Source organism: Trypanosoma grayi (genome assembly GCF_000691245.1).
Source record: "Trypanosoma grayi strain ANR4 Tgr_599_V1, whole genome shotgun sequence".
NCBI lineage: Eukaryota > Euglenozoa > Kinetoplastea > Trypanosomatida > Trypanosomatidae > Trypanosoma > Trypanosoma grayi.
The window spans coordinates 1-10,693 of NW_008826218.1; the positions used below are offsets into that span (position 1 = coordinate 1).

A 10,693-nucleotide genomic window follows, 5' to 3' on the forward strand; every position below is an offset into this window, starting at 1 on the left:
ACACACACACACACAGACAAAACCAACGGAAGAATTCACTCACAACAGATCATCATCCAAGTTGATGGCGCCGGTGCACATGAGCGGTGAGCAGGCAACAACGATAGTGCCCACGCACTGCCCGCAACTGTGCAGCGGTAGGTCCTGCGGCGGCAACTCCACGTCCTGCGCTGCAGTCCACGCGCCCTTCGCTGGCCGCGCCGGTACTTGCCGGCGTGCGTGCTTCACCGTGGCGCGCATGATGTCCACAAGCGGCAGCGTCGCGGAGCCCACCAAACGTGCCACCCCACCGCTGCTGCAGTCAAACACGGAGAGAAGCATTTTCGCGTGGGCAAGAAGAACAGCGTGGTGTGGCAGCAGTGCGAGGTCGGCAAGTACCGCGGTGGGCGGAGATTCCCCAGCCATCCTCGAGCGTAGTGGCGACGTTGCTGCGGCTGCTGGCGGTGATGGTGGTGGCAGCGGCGGTGCTGGGTCAATCGTGTAGTCGCCAATGACGCACGCCAACGGGGGTGCCGGAGAAGTGTGTTGATGCAATCCATCATTCGGTGTGTTGATCGTGCGCCGCTCCTGCTGGTAGCGCAGCACAGCAGTCACCCCGTCAACACACGGTGCCTCCTGCGCAGTTATGAGCACTGGGTGACAGAGGAACGGCACGAACTGTATCGCAATGGCGAGGCGCCGCACCCCTCCCCCTGCCGCTGTTGTTGCCTCTGCTGGTGCCAGTATGGGTTCCGCTGTCTGCGGCAACTGCACCACCAAACGGCGCAGTCGCAGGCGCCATGTCTGCGAAGGCCCCGGCTGCGCCGCCTCTTCACGTCCCCAGAACGCACCACCAACAGACGGGCGAAGCGCATGCAGAGAAAAGACAGCAGCAACAGGTAGGTGATTCGAGAGCAGCAACTCCTCCGCCTGCGGTGCCGCGGCCTGTGCGCGCCTACGTATCTTCTTCAGCAGCTTGTGTTGGTAGCGTGTGGTGAGGTGGCGGTACGGCTCGCGCAGGCGAAGTATCTTCGCGCTGGGCGGCGGCAGCGGCACACTGGTGTACACCCGCGGCGTCACCCGCCCATTGAGCAGCGCATTACCCGAGCGACACGTGTACAGAATGCGTGAGGGGTACGCAAGAAAAACCCCGTTGGCGGCCTCCTCCTCGAACTTCGAGTTCGCCGCCGCCGCCGCCTTCGCCTGATCCGCGGTGTGGAGCATCTGCATGCTGTAGCGTGTGGTCCCTGGTACCACACTGGAGGTGGGTGGAAACAGCGGCAGCGCCTCCAGCACGCCGCAGCTGCGCGACAACAGCAACGAGGCGCTGCGCAGCACTGTCAGCACGTCGTGGTCCTGCAGCAGCGCATTCACTGCGGGAGCGAGGCCACGACCACTGCTGTTCTTCTTCCGCCGCCTGAAGTAGTGCGTGGCCCCCAGTGTCTTTACGTCTTCTTCTTCCTCGGCGACGGCACACCTAAAGCGGTCAATAAGATCAACAAGGAATGTGGACTGCCCACCGCTCTTACGCAACTCTTGCTCCTGCTTTCCCTTCTCTTCCACCGTCGCAGCCTCAGATGATACTGCCCCATCTTTCCCCTGTTGTAGCTGGTGGTGAAACGGAGAAAGCAGCAGGGGCATGCCCCAGTACCCCATCAAAAAGACGTTATCGTAGTACTCCAGACCATCCACCGTCGTGGCAAGGCGATACACTGCGGCGAACTCATCTGCTGCGGCATTATTCACAACACTCTCATCTTCTGGGTAAGGTCGCACCGGCTGCAAGAAATTGCCACGTACCCCCCCAGGGATATGGGCGAGCACGTCCTGAACGAGAGCACACTGTGTCGCCAACGCGAGCGGCTGCAGCGCTGTGTGCGATGCAAGCGTGGGGAGGTACAGCGCGACAAAACACATGGGCGTGTGGCCCACCTCCATAGCCACCAGGGCTGCACCGCGTTCGCCGCCGTGCAGTGCGGTGTAGGCAAGCGGAATCCGCTTCGTGCGTACCGCCCCGCACAGACACGCCACATGCCGCCGGGCAAACACAAAGAGCACCACCGCCGTGTCAAGTGTGGCAATGGCGACGGCTACGTACCCGTGCTGCTCAAACCACGCCTGCACGAACCCCGTGAAGTGCAACGACGTGCGGTGAAACGACACTTCCTGTGCCGTCAATGCAATGATGTCGTACGGCAGCGCCGTCGTTTCCACACTCCCTCCATGAGAGCTAATGTTGTGATCGGTCTTGGGCTTTCCACGTTTCGAAGTGTTCAAGCGCTTGCGCCGCTGCCGTTGAGCCTCCGCTGAGTGATGGGCCCCCAAAAAACGCACAACATCGTCCTCTGCGTCATTCACCTGTTCCGCACATTCTGCCAAGTCCTCCTCTGCACATGCACCGCTTGTCGTGGTCCAGTACGGGGACAGTAAGTCGAGCCACTTGCGCAGCGACGCAGGGTTACCCATTGGAGCACCATCGAGGTTGACGGTGCCGGCCCACACCGTTAGCGGCAGTGTTGCGTCGCCGCTGATCTGCAGCCCACAGACGCCCTCCAGCTTCACCCTGTACGTTTCCGCAAATGCCAGTCCACGCTCCTGCTGCTGGGTGCCGGAGAGGAGGGCTTCGAGCAGCGCACGATCGTCACGGTTCTTCGCATCGGGCCCGTCTTTTGTACCCGTGTCTTGCGAGGGTGCAAAAGGGGCGAGTCCTTGTACCTTCGTGGCTGTGTACCCACAGCTGTGGACGCGTGTCGCGTCAATCTTTACGTTCCACTTCTTCTCACGGTGTTGACGATGACGTTGTTGTGGTTGTTGTTGCTTCTGCCGTTCCTCGACCATTGCGCCGTCCTGCGCCAGTTGCCGTAGCACCGCCGACCAAAAACTGGCGACGCGCGTGAGCGGTGCACTTGGCGTCACCGCACGGAGCGTCACCTCCACCCCACACGTTGGCGGCGGCGGCGGTGGTGGTGGCGGTGGTGCGACACCCGCAACTGCCCCGGCGCCGAGCAGCTCCGCCACCAGCGGCTCCTCCTCGTCGTCGCGTGGCAGCAGCGCGGCGGTGAAAGCGGGTGCAAAGATGCGCATTGTCGGCCGAAGCGCGGTGACATTCTCTATGAAGCGCTCCCGTTCCAGCAGGTCAAGGAAGTAGTCGTCGTAGGAAATGTACTGCTCACGGTAGAATACAATGGTGATTCCATACTTTGGCCTCAAAAAGGCACCGCCCCCTGCCTCAGTACGCTCCCCCACCGCCTCACGATCATGATCATCCTCATTATCACCACTAGAGACATCTGACCTGCCCACATGCAGCAGCTCATAACCGTGATAAAGGGCAGAGCGGATGTAGCCGCAGCGACGCAAACATGGGTTCTCCTCGGCCGGCGCACTCGTCGCACATGCAATAGTGCCCTCGAAGTGGTCGATCAGCCACACGTGCGAGGCGTACCTCTGTGCATGGATGCGTTCCACATCAAGTAACTTCGTGTGGCGGAACGGCATTCTGCAGCTGATCGGGATGTCCTCCTCTTCAGAAGTAGTGCTCTCACCGCGCATTTCCTTTCCTGTCTGTGTGCTCGTCATGCGTGGTTTCCCTCGTTTCCTTTGTACAGAGGCCGCCTGTTCCTTGCGCTTGTTGCGGTGCGGCCGCGGCGCCGACGACGCGCACTCCACTCTCCGCGCAACGCCACTACCACCGCCATTGTCGCAGCAGCTGGTGCTGCTGTTGACTTTTCGGCGAACATGAGTGACAAACGCAACCCGGAGTTGCGTCGCAAACGGGATCGAGCTCAGCGGCAGCACCACGGACGGCACTACGAGGGCGCCAATATCGCTGCTCTGCAGGGGTGGGTGTCGACGCCCATCCGCCGCCGGAACGGCAAAGCTGTGGTGCGGCGAATGGGACGCACTTACCAGCCGCCCCATCACCTCTTCACTGTCGAAGAGACAGCGCAACGCTCGTCTCAGGCCCACATCAGCCTCATCATTTTTGCGACGGTTGTAGGAACGAAGAAAACTTCGCGGGTAGCCTTCTAACGATTCAAACGGAGCTATCAGCCTTTCCGACCCCGACGCGTCATCGCTGCTCTTGATACCAAGAGTAGCCAACATGGATGCTGTTGTCGCCTGTGTCACCCGAACGTATGCGTGGTGCAGAGCCATATCCGCCAGGGCGCCTAGGACACACCGCAACTCCCACGCCGTCAGCGGAAGAGGCCCCCCAACGCCGTGGTAGAAATCGTCACGCCAGGGCTCTGGTATTTGTGCAGCTTTTCCCTCGTGTCGTTGTTGCTGCTTCTGCTGCTGCCTCTCATTTGAGCGCGATACTTGCAAGTCTGTGTACACATCAATAGCAGCCTCTTCAATGCGTTCTTGACCAAAGTGCCGCTGCAAGCGAGCCGACAATACCGGAAGGGAGGCGAGAATCAGCCAATTTTTCCACTGTGCCCACACATCCCGTGTACGAAAGCCGAGCAGCAAGTGGTTCTCACGGGTGTCAAAGATATGATTCTTGTTGACACTACGTGGCACAGAAGGGATGATCTCAATAAAGTACTTTAGGTCGTTTATATCGTCTGTGTTGTCGTGGTCTGCACCATTCTTGTCGTTGGGGCTGTTTTCAATAAAAGAGACAGACCTCACGGTGGGCGGAGACAAACACATGCTTTCCCACTCCACTCTGCTCTGTTCTGCATCGTTCTTTCCACTCGTTGTAAAATTCGGCATGAACTTCCCTTCCATCGCGGCAGCGCTGTTCGGGATTCTTCTCTTGAAATCTTCAGCTGCCTGTAGTACCGCCGCTGTTGCTGCCAAACCTCCTTCATTCTCTTCCCTCGTTGCTCCGTCAACCGGTGCGGATTCAAAAAGCGCTACGGTCTTCTTCTCCTCAAGCAGGCGCTTTGCAATGCACACAATGGTCGCTCCCAGCAAGTAGCATCCTCCCTTCGCGGTATCGCTGAGACGAGGCCTATCTTCACCATCAAAGTAGTACAAAAAGTGACCGCGTATAACAACCGTTGTGGGTAGAAACGACATGGTCTCCTCGCTAGACAGCACGCCTGCCTTTACCCGCTTGAGTCGGTGCAGATGAGTGAAGGCACAGAGTGTGTTGATGGTCTGGAACGGCACAGCAGTACTCGCCACCCACCGCGCTTCTTCCTCTCTCACGCCTCCTGCACTGCTCTCCATCGCTGTTTCCACCTTTGCCACGATGTCACGGTCAATTGCCTCCCGGAAGGTGGGGCCGCTGCCACTCATGAGGCGCTCGCACTCCACCTGGTGCGAAGGTACCGTTGGACCGTTCGGCTTCCATAGCCGCGACTGCTCCACCTCCCTCAGGTGGTTCAGCATCTCCAGCAGCAGACGCCGCTTGTGGCACAGCGTGAGACGTTCAACAGGCACCTGTGCCTTGCGTTCCTCCGGGTAGGCGAGGAAGCGACGGTGTTCACCGTCTTCCGGCGGATCCTGCACCCATGGCACCACATACAATGACGGGGAATACGGCAGCAGCTTTGCCGTTGCATCATTATTGTTGTCATCGTTGCTGCTGTTTCCGTCGGCGCCGCCGGGGTTGCCGAGAAGCGCATCCACAATTGACGGCATCGACCTCGTGGGCTGCAACAAGCGCAAGTAACACCCGCTGTTTTGCAACATACGCCGAACTATTTTTGCGTTATTTGGGTAAATGAACTTTTCGTGGCTCTCACGCAGCAATTCCGCATTGTGCCGTTCCGCTGCTCCTTCCTCTTGTTGTGTCTCATTTACCAGCGCCGGTTTGGCACCCAACTGCGCACTCAGGTACTCGTCAAGCGAGTCGTGCTCGCTGCAGAGCTCCTCCAACAAGAGTTCAGGACTCGTGATGCCTAGCAGTGCATCTGGCGCCGTGGTGTCACCCACCAATTCCTCCTCACGCGTCCCCGCTGGAGAGGCGGTGGCGGTGATGCACGGGACGGAACTTCCAGCTGCTGACTTTACCAGCGCCGCGACCTCCTCCCACGCACGCATGTAGAGTGTCGTCATGAGTAGATCTCCATCCTCCTCATTGTCATCATCGACGGCACTATCCTTGTTGTTCTTGCTGCTGTTGTTCCTCTGGCGTGATGCGAGAAGTTGGCTTTGTGGCGATGCTTCTTCACCCCGTTCGAGGCCCAGCAATATCTGCCCCAACAGCTGATCCAGTTGCCAAGGCAGCGACCGCCAAGAACTGTTGCTATTGCTATTGCCGCCACCACTATCCACCGCCACCACCGTTGCAGGCATCCAACTTAGCGGAAACTGTGGGCGTGACCGGCTTGACACACCGTCCCGGCCACTCTCTCCAGTTCCTCGCCTCCAAAAAATCCGCCGCCGCACGACGGCGCAGTCCTCCAGGAGACCGTGATATTCCAGAAGTAAATTGTGCTCCATTGCGGCCCAGCGCAGCCAGAGTCGCTGTCTGTTTTCCTCGACCATAGCGGCCCCCACTTCATCGCCAAGGCCACTTGGCGGTGATTCATGAAGCCCAACGTGATGGTGCTGCTGCTGTTGCTCTTGTCCCACTCTCACGAATCGCTGTAGTTGCTGCTTGTGCCACTCAAACAACTCAAGGCGACACCTGCATTCCTGCAGCGCCACCCGATCTCGCGAAAGCAACTCCACCTCGCAGATTACCACTGACGGTGAAGACGATGATGAAACGAGCGGCCGCGCTTCCACCCGCGCCAAGTGAAGAAAGACGTAAGGGCCAACCACAATGCGTGAACCAAACGGCAATGACACCCAACGTGACGCAGGTCCTACTGTGAAAGTTGACTGCCGTGGCGCCGCTGCCGCCATCTGCCATGGAACAGAGACACCGTTGACATAGACTGGAGGAGCGGCATCTGCCGCAACGTGATCGCCACACCGCAGCGACGCGCTGAGAAACAGTCGACCATCTGCGACTTCGACGTCAACATCGAGTGCCCAGTCATCTGCCATCGCGTGCTCCGTTCCGCCCGACGCCATTGGCAGCGGCAAGAATACCACTCCCGGCCATGTCGCCGGCACTATTGGCGAGAAACGCAAATGAAGCGACACACACGAGGGAGAACCGTCACCGCGCTCGCTTTTGCATGCATCGTAAAAGAGCGGCAGTGGGATCGGCTGCGGTGCGCCACAACACAAGGACCGCAGTGTGGTTCCCTGCCTTTCCCACAGCTGCCCGCCGTGTTGTGTGCTTGTGACAGCAGGGGGAAGCAGCAGCAGAAAATGCACTGGAGGTCCTTGCAGCCTCGCCGCCGAGTCCCCTGTTGCCTCTACACGCTCCACCGCGTTTGACAGAGCGAAAGAAAGGCGCGGCCTCCTGCTGGGTTTTGTCCAGTCACGCACCAGCGCCTCCCGCGCGGTACGAGCGGCAGGCAACCATGACGAAACAAGGCACTGTTGCGATGCCCGACGCTCCTCCATCGAAGTGAGCTGCTTGATGGACGACGTGAGAACGGCAAGTCGCTGTTGCAGAACCTCTCCTGCATCGTCGCTGTTTTTGCTCGGAATAGAGTGATCCTTCTTCAGCGCTGATGTAGTCCCCAGCCCCTCCGTAATTGCGGCGGCTTCGCGACGCATGACTTCCACCGGACTAAGCGTGCATGGAACAAACTTCTCCACCGGGTGACAACACGACAACTTGCATGTCACTGCTGTTCGCAGTGCGTCAAGCGTGTCGAGTGCGTGCAGCGGTGAGGTGAGAATCGTTGCAATCAGAAACAGTTTCGCACACCCCTGCTGCACTGCTTCCAAGAGCAGCGAGAGGGCAGTGGGCGCGCACAATGAAGAGGACAGTTGTTGTTGTTGTTGGGAAACACAACAGAGTGCACTGCCGTCCGCAACTTTCTGTGTCCACTGCAGCTCAACAAAGATGCACTCCGCGTGGCAAGCCGTTGGTGCAGTTGCTGATGATGCTGGGAGCGGTGCGGGTCCTACAGCATCCACGTCAGCGGCAACGCTCGTTTGTGTTTCCACGGGAAGCGTGGTGCGCACAATCATCGCAACGTGCAGTGGAGCGTGCACAGAAAGGACGCCGAGTTTATCACGGAGGAGAGCGAGGTGCTCGATGCCACTTTGCTGGCGCAACACCATCTCGTTCTGCGTATACACGTCGAGCCACACGGCGCCCTCCACCAAAAGTGGGCCCCCTGACCCGTGCCCCCCCTCCGTGGCACTGTTGCCATTGCTAGGAGCATGATCCTTGTCGGCATCGTCGTCAGCGCCCTCGTTCAGGTAGTCGCTGCTGAGAGCCGCATCTGGGTGTTCTACTTCCGCCGCTGGGCGACTAATCCGGACAGTGCATCGCGGTGTGACGAAGGAATCGGGATTCCAAAGATCGTACACGCACACCGACGAGGCGTGGCCCTCCGGCGTGTTGCCACCGGGCGAGTCATCCTGAAACGCAAGGAACGCCACACGCACCACACCACAAGCACCCGCCTCCCTGTTGCGATGCGAACTGTCGGCAGCTGCGCCGCTCCTTTCACGCCGCTGTGTGCCATCGATCAGCTGTCGCACGACGTGTGAGACTAACCCTACGGTATTCGTGGGCGCGAGAAACGACTCTGTGGTGTTGCTCCTACACGCATCATTCTTATTGTTGCTGCTGTTGTTGGATTCTGCGGTACGATCGAGCGCGCCAAACAGCGTGTGTGTCTTCCCACTCCGCGGTGGCCCGTAGGCAACAACTGCGACGTGGTAACCATTGAGGAGGAGCGGCACAATCAGCCTGTTGCTGTCATCTGCGTCAAGCAGAGAATTCACGTCGGCCTCCATCGCTGCTGTAGCTTCATTATGCTTTCTGCGCTGCCGCGTAGGCAGTGAGTGGTGTTCGCCGGCTTGCGCATACTTCCGTGAACAAAGGAGGTCAATGAAGGAGAGTTGCTCCACATCGCGCTGCAGTGCCGCCGCCTCATCGTCCTTGTCGTCGCCCCTGGTAAATAACTGCAGCGCCCCTTCGGACCCCTGCTGCTGTGGTACGGTGTAGAACCTCATCTTGTGACATGTGGCGTTCCGCAACACCTGCACCGCCAGTTCCGAATCGACATCAGCCACAGCGGCAAAATCAAACAGAGTGGTGTAGAAACGTGCATCTTCTTCACCCTCCACGGCCGCCTTTCGCGGAGAGCCAGGGTTAGACGCACCAGCTGGCGGCTCCCAATGCTTGCGCAGCCGTGTGAAACACTTCACTGTCTGTGGCATAAACACGGAATCAAATACATGCGGAAACTGCCGCGTGTATGGGACACCGTTGGCTGTGAAACCTGTTACCTTCATCGCCACACCGCCCTTCTCCGTGTCTCGAGACGCCACAGTGCGGATGGCGACGGGATACATCACCTTCAGGTCGCTGGTACTGGTGCTGCTTGCTATCTCTTCTGTATGCGGCCGAAATGTGAAGATGCGGCATTCTTCCCCTGTGAGCGGGCGGCACCGCACCACCACGTGTGGGACGAGCAGCTTACCGCGCAGTGGCGCGCCTCGACTGCTGCCGATTGACGGCGTCGGCGCATCTTCCTCCCGGCGCCTCGTATGGTGCACCTGCGGCCGTGCGGTCGTGGCGGCACCCCGCATACGCTGCACAACACGCACAAAGAGCACAGGGGCAAGGTGAATGCAGAGAAACGGTAATTAAACCGCGGCGAGATACTACACAGACCCCTTTTCTGTGAATATTGGCCTCTCTCTCTCCCACCCCTCTGTTTCTCTCTGAGTGTGTTTGTTTGTGTGTGTGTGTGTTACGAGCTCGAAATATAAAACGATAAGCGATATGTGTGCGTACTTGTGTGTCAGGGAGAGAAGGACACGCACACGCACTGCTGTTTCTCTCCCTCGCGTCCAGGCGCAATTGTAACTACTGTGTACTATGTATGGGAACTATACCCAACGCCACTCCTGCAGCTAGCGGAAGGGCACGCACGCCAACACAATTTGGGCCAAAGCACGAGGAAAGAAAGACAGACACGTACACAAGACACACTTCGTGCACCCACCCCAACAAGGCAGAGACACCACAGACTTCTGCAGAGCAGCGCACCGACAGACGATACGCATGACACGGTGCGTCGTGTGTTTTCCCAAACAGTTCCTCCTCTGCCCCCTCCCCTCCCTCTCCCTCTCTCTCTTTCTCTCTCACTCCATGACGCGATGTGCCCACGACAAGCATGGAACCCAATAACAACAGCAACAACAACGAGTAGCAGCAAGATGGTAATGCACGGCATTGCATTCCCTTTGGCTTCTATGCACACACACACACACACANACATATACATATATATATATATATATACCCCCGCACATGTGTGTGTGTGTGTGTTTGTGTGTGCGTACCACTGCCGCCCCATTCACACAGGCAGGTAAAAACGTGCTTGCCTGTAAGGACGTGGACTCCCTCTCTAACACCAATCACCGCCACCGCCACAACCCTTCCCCGCGACAACAAGGGCAAATAAAAGTGAGCAATACGAACGCCTGCGCGCTCACACCCACCACAAACCTCCCGACGTGTCGCGCGGCTAAGGGCAACGGGTGCGGGCAGACACCCAACGAAGGCAAATGCTCGACAGGGACGGAGAAAGCACATGAAGGGAAGCAGCATCAAGAACAAAAAAGTCCCAACAGAGAGAGCGAGACAATGTGAGGGAGAGAGAGAGAGAGAGGACCCAAAGGAACAAAGTAGTCAAAAGGGAATTCCCCAGACGGAAAGGTAACG

The 10,693-nt window shown here is 58.5% G+C and overlaps 1 protein-coding gene across 1 annotated transcript; it reads right to left on the bottom strand.

Annotated features, from left to right (window-relative positions):
• Nucleotides 1–39: 39 nt before the first annotated feature.
• DQ04_05991000 (hypothetical protein) lies at nt 40–9,552 on the bottom strand (the record flags this gene model as incomplete). The annotated part of the gene is made up of 1 exon (XM_009314482.1): nt 40–9,552. The coding sequence occupies one exon, from the start codon at nt 9,550–9,552 to the stop codon at nt 40–42; it is 9,513 nt and encodes a 3,170-aa protein (XP_009312757.1).
• Nucleotides 9,553–10,693: the final 1,141 nt, after the last annotated feature.